The sequence below is a fragment of the Quercus lobata genome, chromosome 8, assembly GCF_001633185.2.
Source record: "Quercus lobata isolate SW786 chromosome 8, ValleyOak3.0 Primary Assembly, whole genome shotgun sequence".
In the NCBI taxonomy this organism is placed as follows: Eukaryota; Viridiplantae; Streptophyta; class Magnoliopsida; order Fagales; family Fagaceae; genus Quercus; species Quercus lobata.
In genome coordinates, this window is record NC_044911.1 from 60095986 (window position 1) to 60110430 (window position 14445).

The 14445-nt window shown below is 35.2% G+C and overlaps 1 protein-coding gene across 1 annotated transcript; it reads left to right on the forward strand.

Annotated features, from left to right (window-relative positions):
• Positions 1–233: 233 nt before the first annotated feature.
• LOC115957751 (heat shock cognate 70 kDa protein 2-like) lies at positions 234–6923 on the forward strand. The gene is made up of 2 exons (XM_031076074.1): positions 234–453; positions 5049–6923. The coding sequence occupies exons 1-2, from the start codon at positions 240–242 to the stop codon at positions 6611–6613; spliced, it is 1779 nt and encodes a 592-aa protein (XP_030931934.1). The 5' UTR covers positions 234–239; the 3' UTR covers positions 6614–6923.
• Positions 6924–14445: the final 7522 nt, after the last annotated feature.

The following is a 14445-nucleotide window of genomic DNA, read 5'->3' on the forward strand; positions in this document are numbered from 1 at the left end:
CTTTCTCTTTCTTTTTTTTGCTGAATTCGTACCGTCTTTTAACCTTTCATTGTCAAAAGTGTCTCATACATACTGCTTTCTTCTATTTCGTTTTGCTTTTTTCTAAAAGCACCGGTCCATGTGCATGTTAAGTATTTAGGGCCTTCAACCTTTCAGTTCTAAAGTGCGTCATAGTCTATTTTCATCTACTTTAGTTTCCATTAACAAAAGTATTTGGTGGGCTTCTATTATCGACGACAATGTCCGACCATGGAGAGGGTCCGGCGATAGGGATCGATCTGGGAACGACGTACTCGTGCGTGGCAGTGTGGCAAAATGAAAGAGTAGAGATAATAGTTAATGATCAAGGAATGAGGACGACGCCATCTTATGTTGCTTTCACTCACATCGAGCGCTTGGTTGGTGATGCGGCGAAGAACCAGGCCGCCAGGAACCCTGTCAACTCCATCTTCGGTAATCTTCAAAGTTTTATTTTTTAGTGTTATTCTTAAGCACTTAGTGTTATACTCCCCATTAATAATAACTAGTCGCTAACTCGTGCGATGCACGGGAAATGTATTGAATACAATATATAATTTAATCTTTGTTTATTTTACTACAATACCAAAATTGAATTTGTAAAATAAAATCATATAGCTAAAACATTTGTTAATAACTATACGTTTCAAACATTTATTAAACTATATTATTATTATCAACTTAACAGTATTTTAATATATGATACCAACATGCTTCAAGAAAATGTCCAACACTGAAAACAATTTCGAAAACAAACTCAACTAAACAATTTGATGAATAAATATATTACAATCTATAATATAAGCCAAGAAATAAACTTTGAAACCAATATGAACAAAATCCACGTCAAACAAAACCATTTCGATCATTAAGAATATGACTCACTAAAGTCATGAAAAACACAAGATTCATTACAAAAAAAAAGAAAAAGAAAAAAAGAAGAAGCATCTTTAGTCTTTATAGATTTTGCCTAAGTACCCAGATACGATGACACATACTCACACAAAAATCATTAAAGAAAGAATCAAAGAACATACACAACATGTACATACGCTATGAAAGTAAAAATAAGAAAAACAAAAGAGACGTAAACACGGACAATTAAAGAAAAAATATAGGAAAAAAAAGTTAGGAATAGAAATATAAGATAAAGATGGGTTACCCTCAAAAAGAATAATCCATGGATATTCTTTGAAATCTTCTAGATAATTTCTGATAATAGAAAAAATAAAACCCAAAAGTTATGATGTTAAAACTTCCAAAAGGCCAAAAAAAAATTTTTAAAAAAAATCAGAAGATTCAAAGCTTCAAAAGTATTGAAATAAAACAATATATAAATATATATATATATATATAATTACGCAATAGAGAAATACAATAGAAAGAAGGGAATCCATGATTATAGCTTTTCTACTATTGAAATTGGCCAGACAATTAAATGTATTGCAAAAAATGAACTTAAAAATTCATATGTAAACCAAACAATTAGAAGATTTTGAGCCAAGAATTTATTAAAACAAAACAAAAATTATGTGACTACACAATGGAGAAATATAATAAACAAAAAAAATATGTCTACACAACATAGAAATATTAGAGAAATATGAGTTACCTTTTAAATGCTAAAATTCAAAATATTAAAACTTTTAAAAGGTTAAAAAATTTGAAGATTTAATTAAAAGATTCAGGCCCAGCAATTAAATAAACAAAACAACAATTGACAAACTTATAAGAAAAAGCAACAAATCTATAATTTTTATTGAACAAATCAAATAACCCTAACCTTGATGCATTGACCGAAGAAGGAGAGGAGTCCAATACATAAGTGGAATATGTGAATTGTGAAGCATGAGCCGCCTTAAAAAAAAATCTTGAAGAAAAATAAGTTTTAAGGAGAAAATTGTGTTGCGGCAAAAGAAGATAATAGCAGATCTAATCATAAAATCTAAAATAAAAAGAATTTTAAAAAAAAAAAAATAGTGGTGACCAACGGCCATACATATAAATATAAGATATTGACCAACCTTTATAAAAAGATGTCAGTTTCAATATTCACTTTGTGGTGAGGGTCCTCAAACATCATCTTCTCCGCGAATAGTTTTTGGGGTTTAGGTTTTCTATGCAAGCAATTCTTAAATAGGAGAGAGTAGAGGCGGTGAGAGAGTGTCCTTATTTGGCTAGAAGTCTAATTTGCATTAGAAAAAGAAAACAGTGATGAGGTGGAAAATTTAATTTAATTTAAATATTATGCTGACGTGGAAAATTGTGGGAGTTTCAAAAGTTTCAGTTTTATATATATATATATAGATAAGGTTATTCGTGAAAATAACTTTGATCACATATATTGTTAGCCCATCGCATGAAAATAATAACTCCACATATGACAGTAAAAAAAAAAAAAAAAATTCCACATATAAAATATTTTATTTTATTTTATTTGCTAAATTGTGATTGGGTCAAAATTGAAAAAAAAAATATAGTCTTTCTGACTTTTCTTCAAAAAAAATTTGACTACATCAAATTGACTACTATATTACGTCATATAATAGCTCATAATTTGTCATAAAAGGGCCCTCCTAGCCTAGTGACATTTGTCACAAAGGACTAAGGGAGTGAATTTGTACCTCAAAATTTTGGAATTATTGCTTGGTGGTGGTTCACATTTAGTAGCGAAGCCATAATTCAGTTTAAAGGAAGATAAGATTAAAAGTTAATATTAAAAATGAAGTAAATCTAAAAAATATCAATCAACAATAATAGTAAATAATTAAACAATTGTGTATATATTTCATATCATTAAAATAAAGAAATAAAAATAACTAATTCATAGTTACTAAAATTCAAAGTAAGAGATTTATCAGATATCAAAATTAAAAATAATAATAATAAGTAAAGGATTTATCTAAATATACAAAATTCAGACATCTAATTAATTTGATCCCTTAGAATAAATTGTGAAAACAAATCAATCTAAAAGTTTTAAGAGTATAATTGATTTTTTTTTTTTTTTTTTTTTTTTGTATTCTTGTTAGTAAGAGATTTAATAGAGATCAAAATAAAAAAAATAAGAGATTTATCTAAATATACAAAATTCAGACATCTAATTTGACCCGTTAGAATAAATTGAGAAAAAAAATATTTTATTCTTCAAAGTGTTTAAAATTTGGGTTTATAACCAGAGTTTAAAACATTGAAGAGAGAGAGAGAGAGGATGCTTTAGCCTTTAGGGATTTAGTCCAGTACCATAAGAGCATTAAGTTTTTTTTTAAAATATATTAATTTATGTAATTATGGGCCCCAATAATTGAATTTCCCTGAGAAAAGATTAAAAAAAATGTTAAATTACTACAAATTTTACTACAAAATGCAAATAATTTCATATGGTAAGAATGTGATTAGTGCCACTTGAAAAAGTAATAAATAATTATATAATTTTTTTTTTTTTTTTTTGGTGTGATGGTGATATATCATCTTATAAGACTAATGTCGTAAAATTTGCAATATATGTAAATTACTCAACAAGAAAAGAGACATAAATAGTGAAATGAGTGAAAATAATGAAAAAGAAAAGAAATTAGTAAAATGGGTGAAAACCTAGACAAGATAACAGCTACTTTAAAAGAATAGTGAAGTAGGTGAAAAAGTTATATACATTGATATGTGAGAGAAGTACCCCCCCCCTTCTGTTTCTCTAGAGTGGGAGTCGGTTATTTTCTATTTTTCACCATGTTAGGGATGCAAACTACTTAAGGACAGAAGAAACTAAAGGAGTGGCAACTGGCCCCTCTCACCCCTAGCTCCACCCCTAGTCTCATTCTAATATATTAATTTATTTTTCATAGTTAGAAATAATATCAAACTATATTAGTTTAAATTAATTTTGATTAAATTAGGTTTGATCTTTTTTTTATAAATTATCTAATTAAATTTTATTTATTAGTTCTTATTGAATTAATATGTATCATATATAAATAAACCTTCCCCTGGAGCATAGAGATACCTAGGACCCTAATACTAAACAAATTCTAATTTTAGGTTTAATAATTTCTAATTAAATTAGGAAAGATCCTTTTCACAAATTCTCTAATTTAACCATTTTTTTATATTAAAAGTACTTATTAAATTTATTTTCGAGAATGTAGTACTTACTAATTGAATGTCTCATATATAATTATAAAACTTTTCTATGCATTAATTCATCAAATTAGTGAATAATTTAAAGCAAAAATGGAATTTATTTTCCAGTCGTTTCTAGTTATTCCTTTTACAAAATTAGTTTGCACTAAAATATTAGCCAAAAGATGCAGGGTTATTCGACTTAATCATTGTAATATGTTTGGATGAACTTTATTTGCCTTTTATTTTATTTGAAATTAAATTACATAAAAATATATCTATACTTCTGTTTTTTAATAAAAATATAACTTTACTTTTTCTTCGAATGATAAATATATTAGTATGCTTTACCTAATTAAATAAGTCAAAAAAACCCAGGAAAAAAATGAACTTACCCGAATATCACAATGTTTTATAGCATTCATATTCACCATTTTATAGGTGACAATCTCATCCAAATTCTACCACGTATGGTGTTAAAAGCTATCAATTACGAACAATTTTGGCTTTATTAATTGTAGTTAATATGATCTTAATTAAAGTTCTCTGTTACAAATTTCAGGCATATAGTATCGATTTAAATAAAAAAATTTCAAGGTCACTGGCAAGAACTTTTTGCTGAAAGTATGGTAGATAAAGGTAAAAGTTAATTGAAATAGTATAGTGAGACCCATAAATAGTACCAAAAAGTGCAGTGAAACCCATGAATAGTAAAAAAAAAAAAGCTAAATAGTAAAATAAACTGACTTTTTAATTTGGAACCAAACCCATACCAAGCTGCCAATTTTTTATGTTTTCTAATTCTACTTAAATATATATAACTATGGACAAGAAATGAATAATTTATTTCTTCTCCTTATGATTTATTGTTGTCAAATCATTTTTTAATTCCTTAAAATGGTATTGTCATGTAGATGCCAAGCGATTGATTGGTAGGAGATTCAGCGATCCCTTGATTCAAAGTGATATCAATCTTTGGCCATTCAAGATTATTGAAGGTCCTGGTGATAAGCCTATGATCATTGTTGATTATAAGGGCGAAGAGAAGCACTTTTCTGCTGAGGAAATCTCATCTATGGTCCTTAGAATGATGCGTGAGATTGCCGAAGCCTATCTGGGCACAACTGTGAAGAATGCAGTTGTTACTGTCCCTGCCTACTTCAATGACTCACAACGTAAGGCAACAAGTAGCATTGGCAAAAGAAATGTATTGATTTTTGATTTGGGCGGTGGCACTACAGATGTCTCACTAATTACCATTGAGAAGGGTGTCTTTGAAGTAAAGGCTGTTGCTGGAGACACTCACCTTGGAGGTGAGGACTTTGATAACAGAATGGTAAAGCACTTCGTTAATATATTTAAGAGGCAGCACAAGGTGGACATTAGTGTAAACTCCAAAGCTCTTAGGAGGTTAAGAACTGCTTGTGAGAAAGCAAAAATAATTCTTTCTTCTGCAATGGAGACTACTATTGAAGTTGATTATTTATATAAAGGTATTGATTTCTCTTCTACTATTACCCGTGCCAAATTTGCGGAACTCAATATGGATTTGTTCAGGAAGTGTATCCATATCGTGGAGAAGTGTTTGACTGATGCTAAGATGGACAAGAGCTGTGTCCATGATGTTGTTGTTACAGGTGGTTCTTCCAGAATTCCCAAGGTGCAGCAGTTGTTGCGGGACTTATTTAATGGAAAGGAGCTTTGTAAGAGCATTAATCCAGATGAGGCTGTGGCATATGGAGCTGCTGTTCAAGCTGCAATCTTGACCGGAATGGGTAATGAGAAACTTCAAGACATCATGCTCTTAGATGTCACTCCTCTGTCCCTCGGTGTAGAGGTTTGTGGATCAGAGATGTCTATTGTGATTCCAAGGAATACCGCCATTCCCACCAAGAAGGAGGAGAACTACTACAACATGAGTGACAATCAAACTTCTATGTTGTTCTCTGTTTACGAGGGTGAGAGAACTAGAACTTGTGACAACAACTTTTTGGGACAATTTCGGCTCTCTGGCATTCCTCCAGCACCTAGGGGTGTTACTAAGGCAAAAGTTTGTTTTGATATTGACACTAATGGTATCTTGAATGTTTCTGCTAAGGAGATGACCACTGGTGTGACGAGTAAGATCACTATCACTAATGATAAGGCAAGACTGTCCAGTGAAGAGATTGACAGGATGGTCCAAGATGCAGAGATATACAAGGCTGAAGATGATGAACACAGGAAGAAGGTTGAGGCTAAGGTAACTTTGGAGAACTATGCCTACGATATGAGGAACACTATCAATGATAAGAAGATTGGTGCCAAGCTTGGCCTCGTACGTAAGAAAAAGATTAATGATGCTGTTGAACAGGTGATTCAGTGGTTAGATGGCCTCCAGCTCGTGGATTCAGAAGAGTATGAGGACAAGCTGGAAACGCTTGAGAGCATCTGCAACCCCATCATTCATAGGATTTGTGGACAAAATCAAAAACTTTGAGTAGCACCTCTCAAAAGTACAACACATGTAAGGGTGCAAACCATTTCACCAGTGTGACTATTTCGAATTTATTTTTCCAACCCTTTTAAGTCTTTTATTTTCTTGCTAGTAATTTGTCCTTGTTTGGAAATTTATGACTCTAAATTTTTGGATTTGTCATTTTATGCCAGCTGATAAGGTTTAGCTTCAACCTGTCTAGCTCGGAAGTTGATTTATCCTGGTAAAAGCCACAGTTTGTTTGCACTTTCGATTCTTAGATTAGATTAGTAAGCAATATGGATTGATAAAGGGTTAGCCTGGACTCTGTTCATGGAGAGGATAAATTGCCCTGTTACGTAACCTTTCTGAAATGTAGCCTGACCCCTGAATTTATATAAAGAAAAAAAAAATCCAGATTCGAGGATAAGAGAATTTTTATTTTTTGGTTGTGAGAGAAATAGTGGAAAGCAAAGAATCCTGAATCAATCCAGATACCAACACTGGGATTTCTATATTCTACTTGAAAGTCGAAGTAACGATCTTAAGCTTGTCTTGCCATAAAAGATAAAGTGGAAGGTAACCTTAAAATTAATTTCCCATTCCCACGTTTTCCTTAACAACTCCACTTGACAGTTTGTCAGGTACCATTTTGTGAAAATAAAAGATGTGACTTATTACTTTGAACATAACGAACAGAATGCCGTAAGCTGAAATTTTTTATAAAAAAAACATATTGAGAGAAAGGTTTTTTTTTTTTTTTTTGGTTAAAAGGAAAATATCATTCAACTAAGCCAAAATGGCTAAATTAGAGGCAGTAAGCCTACAAAAGTTTTCCCCCATAGCATCCGAGTACACAAAATCAGATACAACATCAAATGGGGAACTGTCCATAATAACAAAATTTTCCTGCATATGACATCCTAACTTAGCCAGTGCGTTTGCAACTCTATAAACTTCACGGAACACGTGCTGCACCTTGCAATGTTGAAACCTGCCCAACAAAGACCTACAATCAGCCAGGAGAGAGGAATAGTATGCATTAGAGGTGGTTTCAAACTGGACTAACTCCACCACAACCTTAGCATCTAGTTCAATCACCAGGTTCTGCACCCCAATCTGATCCGCCCGTAACAACCCATCTCTTAGAGCCCAAAACTCGGCTGTAATACTAGTAGTGAACCCAATAGATCTAGCAAAGCCTTTCACCCATCTTCCCTCACTATCTCTAATAATCCCACCTCCTCCTGCCCTACCCGGATTACCAAGAGAGGGCCCATTTGTATTTAATTTACACCAATTTAAAGGATGTTTTTTCCAGCTAACAGTACACACCACCTTGTTCCTGTGACAATTGAGCTTCCCCACACAGTAGTAAAACTCCAAAGCTTGGTTCTTACTAATTCTGTGTAAGTTAGCATTGAATGTAGTATTATTAAAAACCATTCCATTCCGTTGTTTCCATAAATTCCAAACGGCAAAAGTAAATATATAGCTCCACGGCACTAAAGAGGAATGAGACACCTTACTTTGACAATTAGTTTTTAGCCAGCAATTCAAGTCCAAATCAAAAAAAGAGCTAACCATTGCAGGGGGGATCTTAAGGTTATACCAGAAATTTTTTGCCACCACACAATCTCTCAACAGATGGCTTATGGTCTCTGGGAAATTATTGCACAAAGGGCAGCAACTGCTTGTAATTATACCTCTCATAGTTAATTCAGCCGTCACAGGTAAGCTGTTATGCATACACAGCCAAAGAAAACTAACAATTCTTGGCAATGTGTCTATTTTCCATATCCATTGACCTTGGAAAGGCAAGGAATTTTGCTGAGCACCATTTAGCAAAGCATAGGCAGACTTGGTGGTGAACTCTCCATCCTTAGAAAACTTCCACATAATGACATCTTCCCCTCTGTCAACCTGCTGCCTTGGAATAGCCTTAATCCTATCCTTGATACAAGGAGGTAACTCAAAAGACAAAACTTCCCACTTCCACTCCTGTATATGATCAAGGAGCAATTCGGACAACTTCATATCAACCTCCCTTTGAGTTAAAGGGCCTTCAATCAACTCTCTCAAGGAACTCCCCTTTATCCAACTATCAATCCAGATTTTAATTCTTTCACCATTTCCAATCCCCCAACAAATTCCATCATTAAATGTTTGAAAACTAGCCTTAATAGCTCTCCAATTTGGAGAAGCTGGCAGCTTATTCGGATCTTTAGCTCTCCTTCTCTCAACCGAACAATACTTTCTTAAGATCACTTTAGCCCATAGGCTTTCTTTTTCCTGATACATTCTCTAGTTTAGCTTAGCTAATAAAGCCAAATTCTTAGCTCTAGTAGCTTGAATCCCAAGACCTCCCTCTTCCTTTGGCCTAATAATCTTGCTCCAACCCACCAAATGTAGCCTTCGCATTTCACTGGTTGAACCCCATAAGAAGTCTCGATTGATTTTGTCTAACTTTTCACAAAGATGAGTAAGGAGGGCGGCAGCCTGCATTACATAGTTAGGGATAGATGACATGACCGACTTGACCAATACAGACCTTCCTGCAAAGGATAATAACCTTGCCTTCCAACCAGCCAGCTTATTCATAACCTTCTCAACTATAAAGTTTAGCCTATTCCTTGGGACCCCTTTATGCTTTATCGGAAACCCCAAGTAATTCCCAATATTAGCCGTAGCTTGTATTCCCAGTCTTGAGCAGACTCCTCTTTTTAATTCAGCTTGCACATTGGGGGAAAAAATAAATTCTTGACTTCTCCACACTCACCTTTTGACCCGACTCTTCACAAAACTCATCCAATACTTCCGAAATAGCTTCACATGAATCATCATCTACTTTGGCAAAGAGAATTAATTCATCCGCAAAAAATAGATGGGAGATTCCTATATTATCCCTGGAGGCTTTCAAAGGTTTCCAGGCTCCTACCATACATGTCTTTTCTATTAAATGACCTAAATATTCCATGCACAAAATAAATAGGTGCGGTGATAAAGGATCACCTTGCCGAATCCCTCTTGAAGGATTAAATGACTCCAAAGCCCCTCCATTAAACAAAATTGATATCTTAGTAGAAGAGACACAACTCATTATCACCTTAACAATATTTTGGGGAAAATGATAAGTTTGAAGAACCTTGTGAATAAAGCACCACTCCAACCTATCATACGCCTTCTCCAAATCTATCTTAATAGCCATATACCCTTCTTTGCCTTTCTTCCCATCCAAGGCATAGAAGAGCTCTTGAGCAATTAAGACATTATCTATTCCCTTCCTTCCGGGCACAAAGGCAGATTGGACAGGAGACACAAGCTTGCTTAGGTGAGGTCTAATCCAAATTACACAGACTAATCTTATAAACCAAATTACACAAACTAATCGGCCTATAATTGTTTAGGGATTCAGGGCTTTTACACTTCGGAATGAGAGTTACAAGAGTATCATTGAGATAATCTGGAACTAAACCATCCTTGAAAATAGTCTTCACCTCCTTACAGATTGAATTCCCCACTTCATGCCAAAAATGTTGATAAAAACTAGCATGGAGACCATCCGGCCCTGGGGCTTTAAATGGTTTCAAAGCCCACAACCCATTTCTCACATCTTCATCAATAACTTCCCTCCCCATCCAATTTCTTTCAACTTCTATGAGAAAGCTGCCTGAGAAATCAGCCACCGGAGAGAACCTATAAGACATCTCGAAATCCATAGAGTAGAGTTTCTTAAACCCATTCAAAATATGCTCCTGCACCGCCTCTTCCTCTACTATCCATTCCCCCATGCTATCCTTCAAACACCTTATTTTATTTCTTTGCCTCCGAACAACAGTATTTAAATGAAAATAAGAAGTGTTTCTATCCCCCAAAGTAGCCACATTAATCTTGGACTTAAGGGCCCAAAACTCCTCTTCCTGGAGCAAGATAGAAGAATACTCCTCAATGAGTGGATTCTCAAGCCTCATAAGAGACTCACTCGGATTTTCAGCCAATGCCTTTTGAGTCCCCTGTAATCTGGCTAAAACTCTCTTTTTCTTCCCAAAAATATTTCCAAAAACCTCAAAATTCCACTTCCTAGCCTTCCTAATAAAATCTGGAATGGCCATTTGTAAATGGGCATCATTGGGCCAAGCTTCCTTAACAATCCTGTAAAAATCTGGATAAAGAAGCCACATCGTTTGGAAACAGAAAGGCCTCACCAGTCTATTCACATTGGGTTTCCATAATTCAATCAAAACAGGATGATGGTCAGAAAAGGTCCTAGGGAGATGGGTAACTACTGCTTCAGGGTATAAAATTCTCCACCTAGGATTAGCAAAACACCTATCTAAACGTTCCAAAATCAGATCCGAAAGCTGCCTTCTATTAGTCCAAGTATATTTTAGGCCGGCAAAACCAAGGTCAACAAAATTGCAAGAATCCAAACAAGATTTGAACTCAAGGGCCCTATTTAAATTAATATGATTCTCCCCAAATTTATCCTCCCCACTAAGCACTTCATTGAAATCTCCGATCATCAACTAAGGAAGATGATGTAACTGCCCAACCTCTTCTATGTTGGACCAAAGAATTCTCCATTCAGCTAATCGAGGGCTAGCATAAATTGTAGAAATTAACCAAGAAAAGTTTGAGACACATACCTTCACAGTAGCATGAATCTCCTGTTCCGTAGCTGAAAGGAGATTAATATCCACATCCTCTCTTTTCCACAGAATCCATAAGCCTCCAACATACCCAATAGTCTCTGTTATAATAAAACCATCAAAGGGAAGTCCTTCAATGATCTTTTCTGCTCTACTTCCACCCACTCTGGTCTCCGTGATTACCATTATCGATGGAAGATGATTCACAGCCTCAAGCACCCTCCTCTTAAAATCCGGGTTTAATGCACCCCTGCAATTCCACATAAAAATATTTATCTTCGCACACTGATCCAAGGGAAATTCAACTTGACTAGGATTCATTGTTGCAGCTTCGACCATACTCCATCCTAGCCTCCTCAACAACTCTGTCGAATGATTCCACTCCGGTTTCCATATCATCATGTGCTTCAATATTCCCACTACATCTTCCCAGCAACATATCAACACATCGCTCTTCTCGATCGGAGCAAGGATTTGGATAAGCTTCAGCATCGGGTGGTTCCCCATTAAAGCTGTTGCCATTCCCCTCTGGTCCACTAGCCTTCTTTCTTGTATCAACCATCCGAATTCGTCGAAGTGAGGCAGCACCAATGGCCTTCTCAGCTTGTTCAAGGCTTCGGCCTCTTCCCGTGAAATTAACGGAGTGTCTGTTATGAATTGCCACCAAGGATTGGGCGTCTGACCCCAGGCCAGATGATCCAGTAATAGTGTCCCCGATTTGTGGCTCTCCATGGTTAACGGGAAAATGTTTCGCCATGCCTGACCCATCTCCGACTTGCACCACCCCAACTCCTGCGTCGGTATTGACCTAATCTGAAGGATTGTCGCATCTGGCACCTCGATCAAACTGTTTCGGTGCCAAATCGCCCAACCACTCCTTGTTGAACTGCACCGATTCACTCGGTTTTCCTTCATTCTCCCTTATCTGCGCACTCTTTGAAAAGGAAGCTCTCTAGAATGATAAGGGGTGTTGTCTTTTCAAGGATTTTGATCCCTTCACTCCAATATATCTGCTGCCTCTTGTAATCGTGCCCGAAGAACCGAGCTGGTACTTTCCATCAGTCCATATCACGTCTGCTCCTTGTATCGAGCTTGCCGCACTAAAGCTTCCTACAAGATTTCTCAAATCTCCATTCTGCATTACTCCTTGGACAGAAACGTCACTCACAGCACGTGCTTAGTCAGATAGATTGGACAACACCTTCCCTTTATTGGACTTGACTGAATCACCCTCATCATTTTCCTTTCCATGGACAAAATTGCCCTTCTGGTTGACTTCTCCCTTATGATCGCGCCTCAAGGGAAATCTTGACCATCCATTCCTAACTGAACTCTTTTTCCTTGTAACTAACATCCACGAACCAAAGTTTGGATCCAATTGCTTGTCTTCCTCACTAGCCTGGTTTGGACTTTTCTCTATTTCACTGTCACTCCTATCCTTTTCCTTAATCTAGTAGCAGCAATTCTCTTGTTTGTGCCCAAGTCTCCCATAGCAAAAACAAAGAGAAGAGATACCTTCATATTTAACTTGTTGCACCAACCTACCTATCCTGATGGAATTTATCAAGGGCTTATCTAGATCAATTTGTATACATAGCCTTGCATAGCTTCCCCGTGATCCTGTGGCCGTGTAGGAATCAATACGAAGAACCGGCCCAATAACACTACCTATTTCTTTCAAAACTTCCATATCATAAAACTCAATTGGCTATTCAGGGAACCTCACCCAAACTGCAACTGAAGTTAGATTATATCCTAAGGCTCTGAAATAAGGTTCCCAAGGCTTAATGGCCAAAAAATGCTCACCAATAAACCATGGGCCTCCACGTAACACTTGATCATAATCATCTGCACAATAAAACTTAATCAGGAAATAATCTTACAATCCATCCTAGTTGCAGGTTTCCACAAGGCATTGAGCTTGAAAGTGAGATAGCTATATCCAACAGTTCTACCAAACACTTTCACTATCAAAGCCTTTGACCATGGGGCTTTGATACGAGCCTTAGTTTCCTTAGACAGCTTCACTTCCGCCATTCCTTCAATGAGAGGTTCCACTTCTGTGTCTGATTCCTCACCATCATCCCAGACATTATCCAGCTTAAAAGCTTGTTCATAAGCTCCAGGAATGTCTCCTACAAGTCTATCTTTGTAGCTTACAAAGTTCTTTTGTGGGGTAGATTGCTTAACTCCACTGCTCTCTTTAAACTTCTTGACACTATGTCCTAGCTCATCTTCTTCCTCACTCGATCGTGGTGGATCATTGCAATACTCAGCTTCCATTCTCAGACTCTCAGCTCCTCCCATTATGTCGCCTATTGAGAGAAAGGTTATTAAAATAGTTGTCCTTACTATTAGAAATAATAGACCTAATCATTAACCCATGTAACACATGAAAAAGTTAGACAAGAATTATATATAAAAAAAATAATAATTAATTAATAAGTACATAACTAAAAGGTGAAATTAGAGAATTTATAGAAAAGAACAAATCTAATTTAGTTATTATTTTAAAAAAAAAATGAATTAAAAAGAATATATTTTGTTTTGACCTGCTTAATTTATTTAAAAAATGTGTGGTTTTAATTAGTTTAAAGAAGCATAGTATAGCATTATATATTCATAACTATTAAAAATACATGTTTGACTAATCATGTGAAAAGCTTATAACTGTTGATTTTCAAAAACTTATATGGTAACTTTAAAAAATATCCACAAAAATAAAAAAGATTTCATATTATATTATCTATATATATATATATATATAATCAAAACCTGTGAAACTCCCACAATTTTCCATGTCACCGCTATTTTCTTTTTCTTTTTAATTTAGATTCCTTTTCTTTTATTGAGTCTACACTACAAGCCCAATCCAAAGTCTTATATATATATATATATATATATATATATATATATATATATATATATTATTTAACAACCAAATGTTTTCTGGAGCTCCCGCCTTTTGTTTCGACCTTTCTGAAGAGTGTTTTCTGTTTTGTCTTTCTTCTTCTTCTTAGGGTTTAAGGATGCTGCAAAGTTTGCAACAGTCCCAAGTCACCACACCAAACTAGGTATCTACAAACAAAAATCTCTCTTCTCTCTTCTATCTTTTACCTTCTCTCTCTTACTCTCACATACACGTACGGCTCTTCTCTCTCTCTCTCTCTCATGCACGGCTCTTCTCTACAACAATAAACCAAGGCT